The 23059-nt window shown below is 41.9% G+C and overlaps 4 protein-coding genes across 14 annotated transcripts in view; 3 read left to right on the top strand and 1 right to left on the bottom strand.

Annotated features, from left to right (window-relative positions):
* The window catches only part of LOC107267402 (autophagy-related protein 23), a 31301-nt gene extending 16270 nt beyond the window's left edge, over positions 1-15031 (top strand). For 4 of the 10 annotated variants that reach the window (XM_015739074.2, XM_015739073.2, XM_025084596.1 and 1 more), the window contains 16 exons: positions 2680-2920; positions 3360-3548; positions 3687-3974; positions 4100-5557; positions 5955-6968; positions 9700-9987; positions 10101-10334; positions 10411-10772; positions 11165-11555; positions 11696-11752; positions 11885-12222; positions 12486-12726; positions 12810-13009; positions 13128-13309; positions 13397-13561; positions 14087-15031. In XM_015739074.2, coding sequence (XP_015594560.1) covers positions 2870-2920; positions 3360-3548; positions 3687-3974; positions 4100-5557; positions 5955-6968; positions 9700-9987; positions 10101-10334; positions 10411-10772; positions 11165-11555; positions 11696-11752; positions 11885-12222; positions 12486-12726; positions 12810-13009; positions 13128-13309; positions 13397-13561; positions 14087-14109 — 5481 coding nt within the window. In that variant the 5' untranslated portion in view covers positions 2680-2869 and the 3' untranslated portion in view covers positions 14110-15031. Of the gene's footprint in view, positions 1-454; positions 608-1756; positions 1781-1893; positions 2045-2679; positions 2921-3359; positions 3549-3686; positions 3975-4099; positions 5558-5954; positions 6969-9699; positions 9988-10100; positions 10335-10410; positions 10773-11164; positions 11556-11695; positions 11753-11884; positions 12223-12485; positions 12727-12809; positions 13010-13127; positions 13310-13396; positions 13562-14086 lie in introns of those variants that run through there. The other 6 variants (XM_015739075.2, XM_025084597.1, XM_015739077.2 and 3 more) reach the window with 6 other exon arrangements.
* Positions 15032-15254: 223 nt separating this feature from the next.
* LOC107267408 (short coiled-coil protein B) lies at positions 15255-17805 on the bottom strand. Of its 2 annotated transcripts, none has more exons than XM_015739091.2 (4): positions 17397-17805; positions 17147-17266; positions 16985-17083; positions 15255-16879 (listed from the first exon to the last, which is right to left on the bottom strand). In XM_015739091.2, the coding sequence occupies exons 1-4, from the start codon at positions 17473-17475 to the stop codon at positions 16737-16739; spliced, it is 441 nt and encodes a 146-aa protein (XP_015594577.1). In that variant the 5' UTR covers positions 17476-17805; the 3' UTR covers positions 15255-16736. The 2 variants fall into 2 exon arrangements, with proteins under 2 accessions (XP_015594577.1, XP_015594578.1); XM_015739092.2 differs by having other exon boundaries at positions 16985-17071; positions 17397-17801.
* Positions 17806-18471: 666 nt separating this feature from the next.
* On the top strand, positions 18472-21396 carry LOC107267406 (RING finger protein 11). Its single transcript, XM_015739088.2, has 2 exons — positions 18472-18878; positions 19052-21396. The coding sequence occupies exons 1-2, from the start codon at positions 18747-18749 to the stop codon at positions 19448-19450; spliced, it is 531 nt and encodes a 176-aa protein (XP_015594574.1). The 5' UTR covers positions 18472-18746; the 3' UTR covers positions 19451-21396.
* Positions 21397-22045: 649 nt separating this feature from the next.
* LOC112494295 lies at positions 22046-22857 on the top strand. Its single transcript, XM_025084631.1, has 2 exons — positions 22046-22377; positions 22448-22857. The coding sequence occupies exons 1-2, from the start codon at positions 22202-22204 to the stop codon at positions 22809-22811; spliced, it is 540 nt and encodes a 179-aa protein (XP_024940399.1). The 5' UTR covers positions 22046-22201; the 3' UTR covers positions 22812-22857.
* Positions 22858-23059: the final 202 nt, after the last annotated feature.

The raw sequence follows: 23059 nt of genomic DNA, 5'->3' as shown, positions 1-23059 counted from the left end.
GTGGCTACCAGTACTACGCACCTTTGCACCACCCTTCTGTCCCTACGTCTCCTTCCCCCTCTCTCTCTTTCTCTCTCCCTCGCCCTCCCGTGGCTTTCCGACGTCTCGTGCACGACTCATCGGATTTGTTTGGTTCTCCGGTGACACTCGTATTATCGTTATTCCAGCTATTACGGTACCTTTGCTGATTTTCAACCGCAGGAAGCCTTGCAGTTTTCGACGAGCTACGTTTCATGCTCCATCGAAGCATTCACTTTGTTATTCCTACCGAGATTACGGAGCGTTGGGTTTTATTGGCGACGCGTGTCTTTTGTTTTTGTACGTCGTCACGGTATTATCTATCTACGCACTGCACCGCTGTCGAGTGATCTTTAGAGCCTCGACGGAATTAAAATATAATGATCTTCGGCTCGTGGGCAGTGGGGGGGAAGCTTAAGGCGGACGAGAGAGTACGTAGATCGTCGGACAGAGAGGAGACGCCGTGGCATAATAAAAGCAGGAAGACGAGCCGAAGGATAAGTCGACTACCGTTAAGGCTACGTGAGACTAGCACTTTGACTCGAGCCACGTTCCACTCCGCGCGTAACGTAACGCTACTGTTAGCTGGGTATGTACGTTGCTTACGTAGTGTCGTATTTAACTGTTACTTCTATCTCAGCTTTGGACTTGTGCTTTACTTTCACGTCAGGGAAATACTGTCGTTTACGACCTTGTCTGTGCGAGGGGAAAGATCGAGGTTTTTGAGGTCTCGGATTTTTCTTGTAAATCACCTCCGATCTTTGACCCGTCTTGGTCGTAAATTAATGGCATTGACGGAAGGACACATTTTTGAAGAATATTTCCCTTTTTTTCTTTTTCATGCATCTTTATGGAGACTGTCCAGCGGCGCTGCACTGTTGTTACCGCTCACTTGGAAACGGTAGCTGTGCGTGTTGATCGACTATGCAATTTCGTAGCAGTGGCTGACGGGACGAACGATACTTTACGATCGGTAATCGATACCGTCGGATTTCTAAGAGGAAATTCTTCTCGAGTTATCGGAATATACAGAGCGTGTCTTTCTGTGTCGATATTGTCTTTCTTCGTTAAACAAGATGGCCGACGGCCAGGAGCGCTACCGTGGTAACTCGCACCCCGAAACGATATATCGATATTTATATCGATTAGGTAGCTTAGCGTGTATCGAGACCAAGGATGCGATATCAGGACTAGGGAGACATAACCTATCTGATTCGGTAACCTAAGTCCGATAGATGTTCAGGACCGATAATTTTTTGAAATTTTTTGAAAACAATGGTCATTTTCGAAAAGTTTCGGGAAAATTTCGACACGCGTCGAAATGATTGTTGCAAGAATTTTTGAAAACGTTCAATCTCCATATCAGCTATGGTTTCTCGTTATTCGTGTTATCGCGCGATAAGGACGCTGGTTGCGATATATCACTCACATTTTGATAAGACTGTACCAATCTTTTATTTATTGAATATCCGTCGTGCACTCGAGTCCCAGGGAAACGGGGATTGTCGTTCTGTCTGCGTGCATTCTGGGAAAGCGTCTCACGGCTTCGACCTTAGTGAATTTCCATTGCTTTGCCATTGAAATCGGCGAGGAGAGTCGCGCGTAAATAAAGAGCGTGAGATCGGTCTGTAATTTCTGATCGTTGACCGTGAGGGCGACGTGACGTTATAAATAGGCGTATTATTAATAGTCCGGTTACTCGCGGGCGAAATGGGATGATTGACAGTCGGCCGAAAAAGTTTGAGCCTTCTATTCTCTTTCGGTAAACTGCTAATGAGTCCATCTTGTATATCCACGTTGACGTTTCAAGTACGAGTCGTGTCCAGGCTCTCCTCGTGCATTAGCATAGCGTACCAACCGTTAAGCGCGAAATAGCCGCGTAGCCTTGAGATTCTTTTAGTCGATGCAAAAGACAAAACACGATCAAGAGTGCCCATGCTGGTTCACCGAAATAGCACGAAATGCCACGAAATAACGCGATACCGGCCGGATGTTGTGGGTTTTACGTCTCGGGGTGAATACATGCGTACGTAGCTTTAGCTGCAATAATATTTATTCGTCTCGGAGTCATTTATGGAGAATTTGTGTCTCGTCCCCCAAAGTCCGGTCTGTTATGGCGAAGATGCAGTTACAAAAAAAAAAAAAAAGACGGTTCGACTTCGACGGAGGTCCAGACCCCAAAGTCATCCAGACACTCTTCGTTGGAGCTGCCAAAAAAAAAAAAAAACAGACGGTTCGACTTCGACGGAGGTCCAGACCCCAAAGTCATCCAGACACTCTTCGTTGGAGCTGCCACGGGGGAAAGCAACGTTCGGAACCCAAGAATTCTCTCGTGAAAATATAATTTATGCCTCCGCACTCCCCAGGCTATCGCACCAATCTTCCACGCTTTACCTACTCGCAGAAAGAGCCTCGGAACCAGGGAAAGTGCATCCGGTTCGCGAAGATTGAACATCTTTTTCTATGGCATTCAAGGCTAATCTTTTAGCGACACCTTGCGAGAGAGCCTCCTTTTCTCTTTATTACTTTTTCATTCAATTTCATATATTTATTACGCGCGACTTTGGTCGCTTGCACGAGAATGCACTGAGGAGATTGGAGAAGAAGGGGGAGTCGAATTCGCGGAAAATGTCAATTTTTTTGTATTTTTTGCATTTTCAGGAAGCCTCGTAGGATGGACACGTGGTCAGAGGGCATCGCGTACCACTGAAGAGGAACCGACGGAGGGGAAGGTGTAAGATAAAAGGAAGAAGGTTTTAGGGAGGAGGAGAAAGGCAGAGTGGAAGGAAAGCGGAAAACGGAGGGGAAGGAAGAAGCTGCGGGAAGAGGGGCGGAGGGAGGAGGGAGGAGGATGCCCGGCTCGCAAGCCGCCGCCGCCTCGGAGCGGCGAAACGACAGAATGGTGAGTTTCGGGGACCCCGAAGAGTTCTCTTCGGGTCGATAGGTTATGGGTTCGTAATACCACTAGCTATATATTTTCTGTGACAAACTATTGTATTTTGATCTCCTGGGCATCGGTGGTGGAAAATCTGTTGGGTCGGTTTATAACGGGGAAAACGTGGAAAGACATTTTCAAGAGGAAGTTAACTAACTTACCGATCAGGCTTACTCGGTAGATTGCCTTCATGCTCGAATACAGCAAGTTCAAATCCGCTGAATAAAATAACAATGGCACGTGGAAATCACGTAATGTCACCAGCTCGAAGCGTAGTTCCGCTTCCGGCTTTGACCATGTTACCCGAGCTGGTGGAAGTTCATGCTGAAATTTCTCAGTCTGGGACAATTAGTGATAAAACGTATTGAGGTATATTTTTTTTCTAAATAATATCTTTTTCTTGCAGACCACCCACGAGCCACCAAAATTGAAGACGACACTTAAGACACCCCCGAAGCAGGCGACCAACCCTCTGCAATTTGTCAAAGTAGGACCGTGCTCGCTTTATCGCACTGCTCAGGAGCAGCTACAGAAGGTGCAGGAGGTCAAGAAGATAAAGCAGGAGGTCCGCGATGATCCTGAGGATTGGCAGTCGGTAAGATTTAATTAAAAAAAAATAATATAAAATTTTGAAACGGCGGTTCAGGAATTTTTATAGTAAATTTATTACATCTTTCGAGACGAAGAGAAAGACGATGTCATACGGCGGGGGGGATTGCTTGTTTAATTGCAGAATCTCGACAATTGGAAGAGCAGTCGCAGGAAGCGGCAGGAGCACATAATCGAACGGGTCGTCGAGGTGAAGAAGCTGGAGCTCGAGGAACACGACAGGCAGCGTCGCCGGAGCAAGACGTTTTCGGAGATGATGGAGGAACGGGGGAACCGGGGCCGAAAAATGAGTATCAGTCTGGCGATGTATCAGGAGGAAGATGCGAACGACCTGAGCGACCTTGGTATTGGGACCAGCAGTGGGAAGAGCTCCGTCAGTGGGGACACTCACGATGACGCCCACAGTGTTCTAGTCAGTCTGCTTTTCTTTATCTACTTCTCTTTTTTTTTATCTTGAATCTTTAATACTTCTTCGGTCAGACCTTATTATCATATTTGGCTAACCCAACCAAACTGTACCCATGAATGATTTTACAGAGCGACAGGGACAGCGAGATCGAGAAGAATCATTCAGACGTGGACAACAACGGGACCGGCGAAAACGGAAATGCTGTACCCAATAAGAAAGTCGCGGATCTCGATAACGGTTTCCACAGCCACAAGCATAATCATAATCATAATCATAATCATAATCAGGAATACGATTCAGCTACCACAGCGACAGCAAGCTCACCGGAACCTGAAGAGTACACCTACGAAGGTGCGATCCGTGGCTACGTATCCAGGGTGTCCCAGAATATACCGATGCGAAGGAAGTCCTTGGCGAATTTGGACGCGAAGCTGAATAACTCCTCGGTAAACTCCAACGATACCGGCTCGAAGACCAGTTTGAACGATGAAAAGAATTTACCAGTTGTTAAAGTAGATATAGTTAAGAGGCGAGAAATTTTTGAAAAAGCCTCGCAAAAGAATAGCGATACCAAGGCCAAGAGACTCTCCGGAGACTTCAGCAACACGAAGTCCATAAAGGAGAGACTCTCGCATCTGGAGAGCCAGAGGGAGGATGGTGAGAACGGCGGAGACAAGAGTAACGCTAACAGTAGCAGTAATAAGATTCTTAAGAGACTCTCCGGTGACATGAGCTCCATCAGAGAGAGACTCTCAAACCTGGAGAAGCAGACGAGCGAACGCGAAAGTCAAAGCCATCATCAGGCCTCCCAGAAGTTGGAAATTGCCGAAAATTCGATTCGGAAGCCCAGAGCCGAGGAATTGTCAGATACCGGTAGACCACTTCGGGACAGATTAATGTCGCTCGAGAAGTACACGAGTACGGAAAAACCTTTCCTGGTCACTCCGGTGGCTCCACCGGCTTCCGAGGCTGCTCCGAAGACTTGCGAATTGTCCGCAAGGAGTATCAAGGATCGTCTCAACGCCCTGGACTCATCCAGGAAGAAAGACCTGGACAAACGAGCCATGGCCAAACATATACTCAGCTTCAGAGACACGGAAACACGAATCGAGACCTCGACACCCAGTGAGAGGAGTTCATCGCCCGACTCCGAATACCGAATTCCCAGGACAGCTTTCCACCGCAGTCTCGATTCTCTCGATGCAGATGCCTCCAGCGGTCCCGATACATTCGAGAGAGTCCAAAGTCTCGAGGAACTGGACTACAGCAGACGCTACCCAGCTTCCTCTTCGTCGGCTGAACTTCTCAACGACACGGACCGTGAAGATTCCGGCATACACACTGCGGACGTTAGCTGTTCCGTAAGTCAAGCCGATGAACCCGTTGACGAAGATATCGGCGTCCACACAGCTGGCAGCAGCATCCCCGAAAGACAAGAACCCCTTGCACGGCGACCGGAAGAGCCCACCCCAACGAACGAACCATTTAAACCTGCAGAACTCGCTGCTGCTGAACCTCTTTCAACTGCACTCTCGACAGCTCTTTCGTCATACGCAACTGAACCGGAAGCAGTAGTAACGAAGAAGGTAAGACTATACCCATTCACTTTCGCTTATCTTCTACTCGGAGAATTTGGTTCTGGTCCGTTACTCATTCTTTCATCCGATCTTTCTCCATTCATCTGGTATAAAATTGCATTAACCAGTCAACACCGAGGAGGCATTTCCAGTAGTAACATGAAGGTACTTTAGAAACGTCAATGTAATTTCTTGAATTGTCTTCTGGCATTTCATAAACTAAACTTCAGGACGCTCGAGAGACGCCACGCGCGCGTCCCACGTTCTCATTCTTTGTAATCCGAGATGTCTCGACTCGTACCTCTTCGGTGTCACTGTATTCTCTCCTCCTTTCCTTCTTCGCTCTCGCCCTCCTTCACATACTCACTTCTTATTCTTTCTTTATCTCAACACTCTGATCCTCTAGGAAACTGCTGAATCTTCTGGGGAGCTGTCGACTAACAACGAATCTCAGCCACAAATAATCGTAGACGTAACTAACTCTAAAGCGATCCCATCTACCTCGAATCGTCCTATAGTTTATCAAAGTCCCAAGGTACCTGCAAGACGCACTCCACCCGAGTCACCTAATCCTACCTCCACATCCAAGCCTAAGCCTAATCCAAAGCCCAAGCCCAAGACACTCTTGAAAGTGCCTCAAGAGCAACCTGCTACTCTCACTTCGACTTCTTCGCAGATTCCTGTCGAGCCGACGTTACCTAAAATGCAAGATGATCACTCTGAATCAAATTTTGACATAGCACAGGACAAGTGCCTGGACAATAACAGTAATCCTAATACCGTGCTCTCTTTGAATCTGGAAAAAGAAACGACGTCCGAGGACACCTCTCCCACAAGAACAACTTCGTCCCCGACAACCCCTCACCTTGCACCTACACGAACTCCTCGTCCTGACTCTGGACCGAGTTGCAATCTGCAAACGGCGAATCAGACTCCAAAATCATCGATCATTTCACCATCATCACCTCGTGGTCTATCAAAAATTCCTACCCCTCTGCCACGTAAGGGAGTCTCAGACAAATCCTCTCCGACGCCCTCAACTGGCTCTCAGGATCAACCAAAAGTACCGCCGCCCCTTAAATTACGTACTCTTCCACCATCACCAACTTCTCCCTCGAAGAAAACATTCGACGTGTCTCCAACGACTATCGCAACTCCCACTTCGTCCCCCGAGACGTCCTCCGCTTTGGCTGAGTCCGAATCTTCTGATTTGGAGGCACCCAAGGACATCCGTTCCAATAATTGCACGAACCTAACATCCCCGACAACAACTCTAACAAGCCCGGCGACCGAGGTGGCGGCAGTGCAGGAAACACCGACGCCAGAGAGACGTCGCACGGTGGTGGAACTTTGTCAAAAGGTGGTGGTACCTCAGGGTGAAGCTCCTACGACGCCTCCAGTGACGCCATTCATCACAGTGGTACGAGTAGCAAATCCGCAGTCTTCCGAGGTTCTAATTAATGAGGGTAGCATCCCTTTGAAAAATTCCTAAAAGAGAATTTAAGGCGCTGGCTCTACGAATTATTGCGTTTTGGGCCAACTGCCTCTAGCTTCTCTATGCTAGAACATCTTGTACATAATCCGAATTCGAAATGGCGCACCTTCTCCCTCTCTTGAGATCAACCTTGCCAGGTTCTCTCTTTCTCTCTCTCTCTCTCCATCTCCGTCTCTTACAATAGCCATTCTGTCACTCGTCGTGTCTTTCTCATGCGTCTCTTCGCGTCGTCATCGCTCGATCTTTCAGCCACAAATAGCCGGAATGCGTCAAAGCAGGAGGCACACTGGAAAGACACGAGAGAGAGAGAGAGAGAGAGAGAGAGAGAGAGAGAGAGAGAGAGACAAGGAGCAAAAAAGAATTGCGGAAAATCATACGACCCCAGCAAAAACCTTAAGCCGTTATCGCACCAACCGTACCGAGCCAAGTTCGCCAGCGTGAAAGCGACTTTAGTTAACGATGTAAATAAACGTTTACGAATACGAAACATTAATTAAGTATAATAACCTCCTTCGGCCAATAATGCGAGCCTCCCCCGTACTTTAATCGTCGTTTAATTAAAATGCCCGAAAGTACGCGCGCCCAGCCCTCTCGTCTCCTTAACTCTAATCTAGTAGCGGACACGTGGCCTAGCCGAACGAAATAAAGCCGAAGTAATATTCCGATGCAATTATTATTTTCAATCCGTGCAACCTCGCGGGTCTAACCTTTGACCGAAGTGTAACTATAAGACTCGATCATCGACCACGACTCTCAGTGGGTCTGATAAGAAGCTTTTCGTGATCAGGTGGCACGCAGCAGCTGCCTAATGGCTAATAATTGACTGTTGTACCTTTTTAAAATTGTGAAGCAAACAAAAATACATATATACAATTCATTGCCCAGCAATTTAAACGGTGTCCGATTTCTGTCAGTGTCCACATAAGTCTTATCATTTATCTTCGGCCGTTTGTCCTTCCCCATGAAACGCATATAGCGACGCTCATCTTTTTCATTCGTCATGCAATTTTTTTTTTTTTTTTTTTCAAAAATACCTTTGCACATTCATTCATCCTATGTCGATTTATTTGTCATCGAAACGTCTGTGATATCAATTTTTTTTAAATCTTCCAAAACATTAAAAAACTATTGCCTGTCAAGTCTGTCACGTGGGTCGAATATCCGCTTGTCCGTCATTTGACTATCGCTGTAATCTTCGATAAAGATAAGAATCGCAAACAAAGGTAAAACCAGCGCGTAGCTTTGAGCAGAGGCGTGGAGTCTTCCTCCCTTTGGGTTTTTGTTTCTGTTCATTCTTTTTTTTTTTATCATTTTCGCGATCTCTGTACTCGAATTACGACCTAGGTACTGTAGTGCAACTCTGAAGCGCTAAACTTCTCGTCACGTCTCCGCTGATCTTCCATTGGGTTACAGGCTTGGGTTACTTAACGTTACGAGGTAAGGCGCAGCTTGCTTCCTTCGTTTCCTGCCGTTTTTTTTTTCTTATTATCCCTCTTCTTCTCTCACGTGCTTGAAATGCTTTCCACCTCACTCAGGTCATACGTACCTGTGTCTCTCGTTCTAATTTTCTTTTGTCGATTTCACCTCTCATAAGACCACGTATACGTATCACTCGATTCAGCGTTCTGTGTGCTTCGTGTTTACCTTGGATAAATTACGAACCACAATTAGTTTCGAATAGCCGTCCAAAATTCTTCGTGACAAATGAACCAATTTTTCGGACTGGTTAATAATATTAAACTCTATATTGATTGTATGTTAAGATACAAATGGTCCTGGTGATACAACAGATGTAATACTTTACTGTGCTGAGAGGCATTTTATGAAATAAAGGTACAGTCGAGGCAAAAAATAAATTTGAAAAACAGTTATTCATATATTTAAAGAAAGGTACGGGATAGGATGAAAACTTGAGGATCAATAACCAACAAAATAAATCCCACTGATCTTCCATTACCTAAAGCCATGGTCCATTCTTTGGGATCTGATAATGCTTATTCACGTTTTATTAACGAGATCCTTTTATTTGACATATGTATTATCTTAAAGTGCATGGCTTTGCTTTGCTTTGATTTTTAATCTATTGGTATTAACTTTTACGTCGTGTTTCTCTGCTTTACTTGTAAACCACGCATTTGTAGATTACCTTCACAGCACGGATTACACTGAGACGCGTATTTACAAAAACGGAAATCACGAATTACAGTCTTCCGAACAGGTTAAATCTTATGGTACTTTGCTTCAATAACGTAACTCTGGGTTTCTCTTGAATTATGGAAAAAAAAAAGGAAATTACGAAACCGTGAAAGATTAAAAGATCCAAAGACAATAGTTCATTGAATTTAATGTCTTTTTAACATTCCACTCGTAAACTCAACTTCGCACTACGTTCCTGCGATACAGCAAGACGCGTAAAACGTGTACGGTATAAAAAGACCTGTTAGTTTCTTGTCCCAGTTGTGACATTTTCTCAGCATTATACTTTGCTGCCTCACACTGCAATTTACACTAGGAACTGAGCATTGCGTAACTGACAAGACTATAAGTCCTCGTCCGACGTAACACCCATCACGGGGCAGGGCCTTCTTCTATAGACTCACAACGTTAACAGTTGAATAAATGTATACAGTCAGTTGAACATTTTTTATTTCCCTAGGAATCAATCGTAACGGAAAATTCCATTGACAAGATCATCGACTCGGGACGACCCATGGACCAGGATGATCATAAAAACCCTCGGGTAAACTCGGAGAAGCAGAGGCTTTCCGAGCAACCTGAAGAAAAGCTTAAGGTCCTGGAAGATCCTTTACTGGTTTCCACTAAGAATTCAGCCAAGTCAAGTTTTACGGATCGAACTGTCAAGGTGTCCTTTGGCAGTAATTCATCGTCAACGTTTGGTACCACTGTCAATTATCCGAGTGCATTGTCAACGGTATCAAAACAGGTTGGTAATTTATTTGGCCTAGGTAGGATAGGTCACACTTTCTTTTTTTAGTCTCGTGTGATGTGGTCCATATGACGTGATGTTGGGTAACATGTGAAATTTGTCTTCTGCAGATCCTCCCACTGAATCTGTCGGGCGACGGAGGAGAGGAAATCGTAACTGGATTGTCGTTCACTTTGGGACAGCCTACGAGCATCGAGCCACCTAAGGAAAAACCTCCACCACCTCCGGTCGACCTGAGCGACGAAGAGACTGTTCCGGTTGAGCCTTTGAAAAGACTCAATTCCACCAGAAGGATAAAGAAGGAGCTGAGAACTCGTCGTTCGGATTTTCTTGGCATCGAAGGTGTAAGTTTTCAAAGTGCAAGAGATCAGTGGGGTCGAAGTAGGAGGCACGATTGACAAACGAAATAATGGATTTTAGGTAAACGATGAAGAACTCGAGCGAGAACTGACTCTTACGAAGCCTCCGGATATGGCGGCCATTCTTGCCGAGGAACGACGGATAGAGCAACTGCATCGTCGCTCTTACGACACCGACAGCAACTACGAGCAAGACTCGTGTCACGAAAGAGACTCCGGCGTTGAGCTGGGTCATGCTGAAGAGTGGAACAACAAGGCCGTCAGTCCGGATATGTCCCAACACAGCCGTCAGAGTAGCGAACCATTCGGAGCCAGCGTAACCTCCTCCGAGGAGGACGAAATCACGAAGAAGGAACGAGAGATCATTGAAGTACTGGAGAAAGAGGAACAATGGCGTTATGGGAACAACCACGAAGAGAACAGGTCTCTAATTCACAAATTTCCCAAGCTCGTACACGAACCGGTATCCCGTTTCTTGTTCTCGAATTAACCCGGCACTCCAAAAATAACGGGTCCTTCACGACTTAACCTTTGTCTCGTCTTTTACTGATATCTTCATCCCTGAGGTCGACACAGACAGGCACTCGCACACACCCGACTCATTGTCAAAGGTTAATTACAGTGACACGGGGACCCCTGTATGATTACTATTAATTGACCTCTCGTACTAATGTACTTTGATACATATGTAGATATGTGCATACATACATTGTCAAATATCAAGTGTTTGCTTCCTTTACGATTCATTAGTTGTCCACGTGTCCTTCCCTTTTCCACGTGACTAGACTAAGTTACTATCATGCTGTTCCGAACAGTGACCTGGGTGAAAAATTGGCACACAAACTGCGCGAGTTGGAGGAGGAGAAAATGCAGTTGGAGCGCGAGCGTGCGCAGGAGGTTGAGCTACGTAGACAGGAGGACACCTTCCGGAAAAACGAGGAGAACATTCGCAAGCAGGAAGGAACCTCGCTCAAGAGGGCGCAACAGGAGGAAGTTACGAGACACCAGGAAATGGTCCGCGTCGAAGCTGAACGCGAAGCGGAAGCGAGACGAGTCGAAGAGGAGAAACAGGAGGAGCTCAGGATGCAAGCTGAGAGGATGAGGGTTCGCAAGGAAATTGAGGAGAAGGAAAGACGGGCAGCGGAGCTTCGTCGTCATGAGGACGCGCGGGTCAAATCTATGGGCAGTCAGATTCGCGAGCAGGAGGTAAGCTGATAATTTGTCTTGTAGTAATAATTTGTCTGTCAGTAGTAATTAGTAATCCTAGGTGCTTTTTTATATTTTTGCTTACGCTCTTGGTTATCGCACTTTGAAATTGCACTGATGGGAAAAATCGTTGTTCTCAGAACGACACACTGACTGGTGTTTGTTCGAGCAATCATGAGGAGGATTATGCTTCCGGGGTAAGGCACTTGCTTGCACTCTACATTCTTATTCATTAGAACAAATGCATGTAATAATCAATTAGTTTATTCCACTGTAATTCATTTTTATGGTTTTGGAATTTGGTTTACGATGCAATTTTTTACTCGTAGGAGGTCCTACGGGTTGAAAGGGAACTACTTCAGCTGGAGCAGGAAGAACTCAAAAGACAACGTAACAATCTGGTCTATAGAGACCAGAAGAAACAACAGCTCGCTGAACACCTGGAAGAACAATGGAAATCTCTTCAAGACGTAGCTCATGTTGCTAATTCCGCGGCTAACAACGTTCAGCAATATAAGGAGGTCCAGGTCTCTCCAGCCAATTACAGGTCCTCCATGCCAAATCTTCAGTTTCAAGATGGCCAAAGAAGGAGGCCACCTCCACCTCCAATTCCGCCAGCGAAGCCTCTGAGGTTGATCGAACAAAGACAAAGAGATGTTACCATAAGGTACGTATTCCTTGTTATTCTTCGACAATCTACTTCCGCCCACTCCCAAACTCATATCTATAGGTGCAAGCTGACTCAGTGATACACGTTTAATTTCCTGTTTGTTCACTCTTTTCGTTTACCAATCCTCTCTTACGCAAGCCCACAATTGATTTGCACGCAGACGAGTGTCGTTTGGGTTACGTCAGCTGGACAGTTCACTTCAACCGTTGATCAAGAGTAGCAGCGGCTAATTTTTTTCACTTTCTTATATCCTTTTACAGAAATAGCCGGGTCCCGTCAGCTGATTCGATTCCACACCAAGTAGATACTTCTCTGAGGCAAAGTGCCTCCTCTGGTACTCTGGCGAATTACCCTGGACAACAAATGAGTAGACAAACTCTCCAAGCTCTGAGCGCGGCTCCGCGTCCTAGAATAGTTCAGGGAGATCAATGGGTGCAGAGACGTAAAAGTGACGTTCCACGTGCCACTCAAGATTTCAATTATCAGCATTGGCTCATCCAGGTTCGTTCAGTCTCAATAAATAAAAATTCAATGTCAGTGGTGTCAGAATTAATCAAGTAAGAACAAAAATTCCTTATGATCAGGAGGCCGAACAAAGAAGAATCAACGAGAAGAACCAACGATCGCCACGCAAACCTCAGGTCCACGTTACGGGTACATCCGTACCATACACAGGATCCCCACCCAGATCAGACAGTAAACCCTTACCTGATTCCATTATACAAACTCTTACCCAAAGAGTGCAAAACAGAGTACAGGAGAAACCTCTGCCGCCAAGAAGAAGGTACGGTTAAAAGGACGCAGTTGGTCTAGACTCATAAAACTGAAAAATTAGAAAGTAAAAAATAAATAGCATTGATCTAACAGAAAATTATAGAGTCCTACATTTTATCCTCCCACAGGTTAGAGCTAAGTGCAAGTCAGGAGCACATTCCTGCCGTACAGCACGAAACCCAGCAACGTGCCATTCAGCAACAAAAGGCACAGCAACCGACTACTGTACCGAGTAACACTGCAGAATCACAAGAAAAGATGTTGAGCGTTAGCGGCAAAAAGAAATGTTCCCATTGCGGTGATGAATTAGGTCAATACGCAATCTTACGAATCGCTATATCCTAACATGACTATTCTTTATTTATTCCTAATCACCGATTACGTCTGATGATTGCAGGAAGGGGTGCGGCAATGATAATAGAGAGTCTTCGGCTGTTCTATCACATGGAGTGCTTCAAATGTTGCGTGTGTCATGTCCGATTGGGCGACGGACTTATGGGAACCGACGTTCGCGTTCGAAATCACAAGCTGCATTGCCATAACTGCTACTCCAGCGACGATGGTATTTATATTTAAAAATTTTACAGAAATAACATACGTCATGTTAATATGCGTCGCACACTCTCTGTTTCAAAAAATAAAAACTACTATAGAAATAGAATAGAGAGAAAACTTTAAAGCGACGGAGCCCTGAAGCTCGTAAACAGGAAAGTCGAAGACCCCGTTGCTTATTAGATTAATCATAGGATGGGTGCTTTTATGTAGGTTCTTCTGCAGACCTAAGCGCCCCGAATTTATGCCTTTTCAACTAATGGCGTAACAAATACTTCCTGCTTTTTGCCATTGGTTGATAAGTGCGTTTTTATGCACTCAAAGGTACAAAAAGCTCTATAGGCCTACGAGTCGACCTGCCTTCCTTTCCGCGTTTTCTGTGGACGAGGAAGCTAGTACTCGGCTGCTACTACCTTTAGGTCGTTCTCTTCAACTGCTAGGAGAACATCATCCTCGTTATCGCATCATCATTATCATCTACAATTCTACTGCTTTACTCTCCTTTACTCACGTGGTTGTTGTCTTGCATTTTCAGGTGTCAAATTCAGCTGTGTGTAGAAATTTGGGCTATGGATTCCAAAGCTGACTAGCTTGAATATAGCGTCTTTCGGCTATATTTTATAAGTCGTAGTTGATCATTTTGCTACCTTGCCCCCACGAAGGTATCATAAACGTTTTTGTAAATAATTTCGATAAAGAACAACGACAAAAGCTACAGGGAACAACTTAGGACCTACTAGGTAATTTTTGCGCAGGTCATTTTTACGTATATTGGATATATCGCGATACATAAATTTCTTTTTATCTCCCTTTTCTTCCTTCCCCTCGCCTATATTCGTAACTAACACACATGTAAATATCGTGTATGTATGTAATTAGAATAGAGTTAAGCAATCCTACGAGGCGAATGATAGTTCACGTCCTCGACGAAATGCGTAAACGGATTAAAAGACGGGAAAGCAAGGTCGATGGAAAGGAAAGTGTAAATGTCTGTATTATAACTTGTGATATTTATAAAAAGAGTTTTAATTGTCAGCATAGTGGCGACGTTTAAAGAGATATAAAATATTGCTGATTGATTTAGTTATCGAAGCTTTCGATGTGCCTACGCTAGTGTCTAAAATCAAATGAAATAATCTCTGCCGGAAATCTTAAGCTCTAGATATTATCGCGCTAGACAATAATATTAATCTTAGATGTAAATTCCGCGGAGGGCCTTTTGTAGACGAAGAACAAAATTTAACCTTTGAGATTTCTAGGCTATAATTGCTATACTTTGGCCTGGATCAATTGTAAAGAAAAACTCGAGATTCACGAGCTAAGATGAAATTCGTGTTTCCTGTGTCTTTCAAAGTTTTTTTTTTCTGTAATTGACTAGCACGTATAATAATATAATTGTGAAATATTGTAAGATACGTCTTTCATGTTATTACAGAGTGTAATTTTATATTATCAATAAATAAATGTTTATTACAATTCATTCGAGTATAATGAAAATTTGCAACGAGAGAAGAGAATTCTGCGCATACAAAATTCATTTCATCTTTGCTATAATCAATCCATTGAATCTTATCTGTCGATTAACACTTTTTTGAAGGAAACTGGGAGACAAGCACTGGGAAAAAGCTGAAGACATTTCTATTAGCCATGATAATAAGGAAGTGTTGAGAAGGACTTTAAGGTTTGAAAAAAATATGAAGACATTTGTATTAGCCATAGAATGTGTAATGTTCATTACATCATCGTGTCACTTAACAACAGAATATATTCGGATTGTGCACTTCGCTTTGTGTTCATGAGTTCGAATTGTTTTGTTGAGAATTTCTGTAGCCTTACTCGGCAGCTTAGATAACTTTTATTAATTATTAGACACACCATAGATGAACTCCTACAGCATGCCAAACGGTCCAAGTAAACGCGGGACTTTTAATTTCTTGTAAAACTTCTACGATCCGCAGGTAATGCAAATCCTAATGTGCTAATATCGAAATCTTCGACAGAATATTTTTCGTCATTCAACTTGAGTAATTATAATATATATGTGTATATATATATTATATTGATTTATATCTCTTCTGTACACCTACATGTATACATATATATAAAGTTTCTTAAGCAAAGCTTAAATTTGAAATATTTAATTTTTATTTGTTAAATAGCGTGAGGCGTATTCGCGCTTTGCAATCACCTTTTCCGCCTCCGCCCTTTGGTCATGAAATTTTGAATCTAATATTTAAAAGCCCATGAGAGAATTGGATAAATAGAGAACATGGAATGTAAGACGAAGAACAGGCTATATGAAAGCGTTAATCCAAAGGCTGCCAAATAATGATTTGCCTTCTAGATCTTTTATTCAGTATTTTTCGAATTCTATCAAAGGCTTTTGCTTTAAACGTACACCTCGAACCGAGCAGTGTGAAACTATGTGAAAAATCATTATTTCTTTTTAATAATACCCTTTGAGATTCATTGAATATTATAATAGTATTTACTCATACATCGTTGTACGAATCAGTTACACCACTCAGTTCAGGGAACAAAATTATTACATATATCAATATTGATGTTTTATCCTTTAGCCATTTCTAATAGCAGTGAAAAATAAATATTCATAAAATATATTTCATACCCTGAATCAGCTGCTAATGCAATGAGATAAATCCTGATTATTATTACAATATCTTTTTAACGTAATGCTATTTACCAACTACATAGATGAGAAGCCTCCAAGCAAGCGTGGTTGTAAAAAATGTATAAATGTGAATTAGAATCTTTGGTGACCCATATTAATATCAAGCACATCACTCTTTAAGCTTAAAGCTTCGTAAGTTATCCAGACACAACATATGCTAACACAACGGTGAGCTTTATTTTTCAACGTTCTCAAAAAAAATGAATCGTGACTCAAAATATTTAAAAAAAGTCGCATATCACATAAAGATAAAGGTCAAGTGATGTGAAGTTGAATAATACAGAGACCTGCAGATCAAGTATAATTATTCTTTCACATTATATCTCTTGTTCCACATAAACAGGGTGATCCAGCAGGATATTTGCAAGATTGCATGTTAAAATATTTAGTAACCGATTTTGTCCAGTGCATCTTTCATCAAAAGAAAAAAAAATTAATGGCTGCAAGGCCTTGCTCCTGCTCATATGTTCCTTTTAATACTATGTCGACTACTTCACTTTTTTTTCGATTTAGGACTGGTCGATTGAAAAACGCTTGAAGCTGACATTAAATTTTCAATATACTGACCCAATACTTGATTTTCACTCCTCAGTTTTAAATTCTCTTCCTTTACACTATCCACTCTCTGTGATAAATCTGTAAAGATAATTTATTGCTCCTAATTTCCAAGATAATAAATCTTCTAGTAAAGTAATATGGAGACCTCTGTCAAATATTTGAATATCTAGAGATTTAACATACCATCGAGAGTGTTTTGTAGTTCTAAGACCTGGGCAATTAGTCTAGCCTTTTCTTCTTGTTCGTCTGGACTTATATCTGGGTCTAAGCCTGCAAGATAGACTATAAATAATTCTTCAATGTCTCACATATTAATACTTTATAACAATATAACATTTCACTCACTGTTAGGGCTGCTGCTTCCATTAGTGAAAGTAGATGGAATCGAATCCATACTACGTCCATGGGCAAGAGCATCTGACATGTGTGATACATTATCAAGAATTTCTTCTTCAGGAATGATTACTGTAAACCATAAAATTATCTTAAAATATCATTTTTAACAATAAACTATAATGATCAACTTGTATAGTATTTTAGAATGGCATTTCATTATTTCAAAGTAGGTCATCAATATAATAGTATTGTACAATACCTTGAGGATCGTCGTCAGCCAAAGGTATACTATTCATGTCATCTTGAAGTTTAGCGCTGGATATTGTAGAAGCAGACATCCTGATGTTGAGCACTTCTGTGAACACCTTCGACAAGAATTCTGCGACAAGGAAGTCACTTCGCTTTGCTCAACCTTTCAGCCCAACTTATCGATTGATATAAATGCTTTCTTATATTGCAAATTCGCAAGAGAACAAACCGAATCTGCTATTGTCCGAAACGATTCATTGGAATCTAATAAATCCCTTCAAAACAGCTTAGCAAACTAAACTCTATGAATAAACTGACATTTCTACCGCTGATTCATCAAAGTAGTCGCCATTAAAGTATGTTCATTGAAACTACATAAGATCCTCTTCTCTACTTATGATTATCCATGACACAACAAAATCAGGTATCTTCACGAGTGGACGGAATATCGTGAAGATGACGCAAGAAAACGAATACAGGATAGTGCGCGAAAATTTAAAGATAACCCAATAACACTTATAAATATCATGACGGCACTTGCCAATCGTAGCTGATGGTAATACTTTTATTAAGTACTATGTCAACATTTTCATTTAATAGTGGATTATTGCTATACTATTGCTATTTTCTGAGATCTAAGTTAAAAGGGAAATTCGTTTGTAGAACAAAAGGCTTGATGTTGGATGGCCATGTCGATTTTACCGTTTTACGCCACTTGCAGCGTTTGTGTTCCAAACTTTGCGATTTCTGAATAACTTGACCTGAAAAATAAGGAAGGATGAAATCAGCTGTAAAGCTCTTTGACGGATCAAATATTTTCCAGACTAAAGTAAATCATTATCTCAGATATAAATCTAAAGATTCATCGGAACGTATCGTGAATGACACGTTTTGGTACATATCTGCTGCGAATACCGAAACTGACATTACTAACAATGTTTCAAGAATGACGCCAGCTTTACCTATTTCAGGTATACAGTCTGGCTCAGTCTGGCTGTTTCTGGCGTTCTGCACGGTACTCATATTCTCTATCTATGAAGAGCAACTCATCTATGGTTTGTGCTCAGCTGTATCCTTTTCCTGTGCGTGTAACAACGAATGCGAGCTACTGTCTGCCATCAGCTATGTGACAGGAGGTGCCTAGTCATAACAATTCACACATAGGGCAGTGTTAAACAAGTTTATCAGCGGATTTAAAGTCCGAAGGATTTTAAAGAGACATACGGAGACGCATGGAGCTTAGTGTCCATTGTGATGGGGACTGAAATCGGAAGCTCCCTTAACGAGCTTCTCGTGTCTCTTCAATCATAGCTGGTGTAGCGAATGAGACGCAGTACCAAACAGACAAGATCACGAAAAGATGGGTAATTGCCTGAAACGTTCTGGCAGTGTGCAACAGGATAACTCTACGTTGCTTGGTAACAGTCCTGACCCTGCATCGACCAGCGGTTCATCGCAAGAGGCCTTCGTTGGACCCGTTTTACCCTATAACGTAATGTCTCTGTCAATGCCAAAATTTCGTTCTTTGTTCATCTACTTGGTTTTCATCACGCTGTCAATTTTTTTTTCATTATCAAAATATCAAAGATTTTCAGTTTGTTCTCAATAATCGCTTCGTCCGTGTAGTTCAAAAATACAATTTTGATTTTTCGCTTTATCACGCAGGAAACAACAGGATCGTATTATCCATCCATGTTAATTAGAGAACATCGCTTACAATCAACCGAATTGACTATGGGTCGTGGAATTGGCGTTGTAGTTGGAAGTGGTAGCAGTGGAGGAGGATCGTCTAACCTCAATGAAGAGGAACAGCAAGTACGAATTGCCAAAAGAATTGGACTAATACAGCATCTACCTACACGCGAATACGATGGTACTAAAAAGGGAGAGTGTGTAATTTGCATGATGGATCTTGTGATCGGTGAGGAAGTGCGCTATCTACCATGTATGCACACTTACCATGCAGTCTGTATCGATGATTGGCTTCTTCGTTCGCTGACCTGTCCTTCATGCATGGAACCAGTCGATGCTGCCCTGATCAATTCTTATCATCCAACCACTTAATGTCATGGAGAAAAATATTTGGTCTCAAGTAGCCAATAAGCATAATCGACTACTTGATTAGAGAGGTTCAATGGATGAAGTATGTCCTGAAATAAGGCTTGTGTACAGCGCTCGTTAAATATTTGTTACTTCGTTTGACGCATACTCGTATATAGAGACGCTTTCGAATTGAGAATAGTATCATCTTGGGAATAAGGTTGTTATTAAAGTAAATTCTGCATCTTCCTTATGACAAGGTAATACATTATCTAGGGCTGGCCATTTGCCTCTTAATCCCCAGTTTGCGAACCTAATTACCATGATGTAAAATTGTGTTTCAAGGACAATTAAGATAGAGATGACTTGAAGATTATATACAGTCTGCAGGAATTTGACGTTTTTACCCTTTTCTGACGCATAGTTTGTATCAGAGATTTTTCAATGGAAAATTTTAATTTGTAATGTATGATTTTAGAAGACATTTGAAAGCTTATTATAGTGATACTGTGATTCCTATATCAAGATCAGGACTTAGATTTTTATACAGACAAGTTTAATTTTACTGCCTGTGTTCTGCTTACTTGTAAATCACAAGTATCAGGTAGTAAAAATAGACTTGTCTGCTTAAAAATATGAGCTGTGATTGTTGTGCAGTCCCGACAACATAAGGAACATTATGAACCATCAGTGATTGTTATTGTATGAATATGATTCCTATGATAAGAGCGATTACGCATTAGGAGATTTGAATGAAAGTCATCGACACTGAAACTTGGAACATTCTTATATCCTCATTGGCAATGCAGTGCAATATCAGTGTTTGGCAATATGTGTTTATTGGAATATCGGCAGGACTGATAATACCCACAGTGATAAGTAATAGAACAGCACTACTGGTAAGAATAAATGGCAATGAAATCAATGTTAATCAGAAATATTAGAGAAATGAAAGAGATCGCTGCTCCTTATACATATACTGTCAATCAATTATCTGAGTAGGTCATTGGCAACCCTCATATATAGATGAGCTATGCTATTAATGACTTCAACTAATCCCTCAAACTAACGAATCAATAGAAAATAATGAGGAACAAATAGAGGGCTTTTTTAAACTTTAATATGCGTATTCCATAATGAGCCCAAACGGGTGTCATTATTTTGCATAATTTACCAAACAGTCACCCAATACTCTATTCTCATCAAACCTTTGATTCTGCTCACAGAAACAAAATGCAAGATAATCGAAATCTCCATGTAGGTTCTGTAAAATGAGATGGACGTGGATTAGGATGAAATAGGAATACGTTCCAAAATTCACTGCTGGACCCCGTGATGGTTGCATATCAAGAAACTAGGTCAAGTCGCGCGCCAAGTACAAGAAGTTTTAGTCTGTTTTATAAATTAGAGAATGATGCTACCCAGTACTGGCAGTTCATTTCGAAACGTAGCCCTAGTCGATTAGGAGTTTGAACAGAGTTGATCGTAACACAGTTGATACACGACTGGCAAGCCTATAGCGAGCTTAAATTGCAAAGAACTTTTAACCCGGGAATAGACAAATAGAGTGTCAGATACATTCTAATTTAATACTTTTCAAATAAAGAACAAAAATGCGCGACTATTCCCGGGTTAGTAAGACTTCTGTGATGCGTGCGAGAAAGTCCACTTGCGATATTTTTCGTGCTTATTCCATCAAATCGATGCCGAATAACTCGAAGGATTAAAAAAGGTAGCTCGTACCATATTGTACACTGAGTTATACTTATATTTCTATATCGTAAGAAAATTCGTGCGGCATAGCTCGAACTTGTAACCTTTTAATTTTCTACGAAAGCTTGTCTTATGATATCGCTAAGATTATGTTTCAACGGGGAAGAATGAAGCTGTGAAATAGTGATTTATCAAAAAAAAAAAGAAATAAATACACTGATAGTGATTTAATACAAATATAAATATTTAGTAACAAACTTGTCGTTCTTTTCATATCTTTATCCTCATCATGAAATAATCCTTTGTTTACTTAGAACTTTCAGCATATTTGAAATTTATGTACATCTTAATCTTATAACGGAAATGAAGTCACACGTAGCTATTAGTCAATCATGTATAAAGATTGAATGGAAGAACGACACTGATTGGTTAACATTAATAGAGGCAAAATGTAAACCGCGCGAAAATGGTTGGCTGATAGAAAAAGATGGTGACTGGTGGCGGCCACGCCCTGTCTCTTTCTAATCAGCAGTCGTAGCAGAGATGAGTAGGGAGGTTGCGAATGGGCCGATATTCTTGAAACCAATTTTATTTTGGAGTAAACGCGCCACCTGAGCGGAGGGCCGTCGAACCATACTCACGTTTTTGATTGGTTAAGCGTATGTATCAGAGTACTCTAAGCAAACTCCAAACGTGTATAACAACTGAAATACAGTTTTCCCAATCTGTACGTCACGGTAGGTAACTAAATATCATACGTGCATGGTAACGAGTCAACGTGCGAGAGTCTCGGGTTCGAGACCGAATTTTATATTGAATTATTATTACTTTTTTTTATTCATAATCAATGCTTATTGAATCTATTAATTAATTTGGAATGTAGCAAATCTCTCTCCCTTTTCATCTCTGGTCGTAGTACGAGAGTATAGAAAACGTAGCCAATGGGAGCATTAAAAAAGGAGAGCTACTGGCCGCCACCTCAGTCCCTCTTTGTTTATTCGAGCGGACATTCTTTGTCTCGAGAATCACCACACTTTGTCTACTTCCACCTCTGCTTCCACCATGGTAGCAAGCATTGTTTTCGGGACACGCAGTCATTGTGTCTCGTCGAACGAGACGCGTGCCACGTATTTTTCTCTACGATCTATAGTCTTTTATTGCGTATGTATATCGTTGACTATTAATAACAACAACAGCAACCACTTCCTCAGTTTATACAATATAATATATATAATTACGCATGTATCATATTTTGTTATATTTTGTTATACACGTGTATCCAATCATGAAAAAATCCATATTTTTCAGTATGTTTGACCGCTGCACGAAGTGTGGGAATCTGTTGAATACCAGTGGCAATCTCGTGATACATCGAGTTGGTGTTGCTTCAAGTGGCATGGGCATCACGTTATTAGGCTATTCGTTGGTCGGCTCTATACCGGCACTTATTGGTTTTAAACTGAGCGGCATCGCAGCCGCCTCTATAGCCGCATCGTGGCAATCGTCCATCGGATCTGTTGCAGCGGGCTCGACGTTTGCTACGTTACAATCGATGGGTGCCACGGGAGCGGCATCGTCCCTGTTTAGTTCGTTCGGGATAGTGACCTCGGGCACAGGAGCATTTTATTTGCTGAGTAACGCTGCCTCGAAGCTCGGTTGGTGCAAATGCTAGAAACCGCTTGTTGACAAATAAAATGTTACGTCATTATAATCTGAAATCTGATCTCATTACTTCACCTGTTTATATAATAATAATAAAAATTAAAATTAATAATTTATATATTATATATATATATATAATATATATTAGATATGGGGTTCTTTGGTGAGGGAGGTGATGATGGTGGGAGTGATAGAATTTATACAGCCGAAAAGTTGGAAGAGTTTGAAAAATCCATGTCTCGATTTCCAGTAGCTTGA

Source organism: Cephus cinctus, unplaced genomic scaffold (assembly GCF_000341935.2).
Source record: "Cephus cinctus unplaced genomic scaffold, Ccin1 Ccin1_scaffold0401, whole genome shotgun sequence".
Taxonomy (NCBI): Eukaryota; Metazoa; Arthropoda; class Insecta; order Hymenoptera; family Cephidae; genus Cephus; species Cephus cinctus.
Note: the sequence above shows the minus strand (reverse complement) of the source record. Positions and strands in the feature narration are given on the sequence as shown.

Excerpts from the sequence above, each read along its gene's own strand:
- LOC107267408 (XM_015739091.2), bottom strand. The coding sequence starts at position 17,475 with ATGTCTGCTTCTACAATATCCAGCGCTAAACTTCAAGATGACATGAAT. Across the intron at positions 17,267-17,396 it reads GGCTGACGACGATCCTCAAG|TAATCATTCCTGAAGAAGAA; the intron begins GTATTGTACAAT and ends TATGGTTTACAG. Across the intron at positions 16,880-16,984 it reads ACTACAAAACACTCTCGATG|ATTTATCACAGAGAGTGGAT; the intron begins GTATGTTAAATC and ends TTATCTTTACAG.
- LOC107267406 (XM_015739088.2), top strand. The coding sequence starts at position 18,747 with ATGGGTAATTGCCTGAAACGTTCTGGCAGTGTGCAACAGGATAACTCT. Across the intron at positions 18,879-19,051 it reads GACCCGTTTTACCCTATAAC|GAAACAACAGGATCGTATTA; the intron begins GTAATGTCTCTG and ends TTTATCACGCAG.
- LOC112494295 (XM_025084631.1), top strand. The coding sequence starts at position 22,202 with ATGGTAGCAAGCATTGTTTTCGGGACACGCAGTCATTGTGTCTCGTCG. Across the intron at positions 22,378-22,447 it reads AATATAATATATATAATTAC|TATGTTTGACCGCTGCACGA; the intron begins GCATGTATCATA and ends CATATTTTTCAG.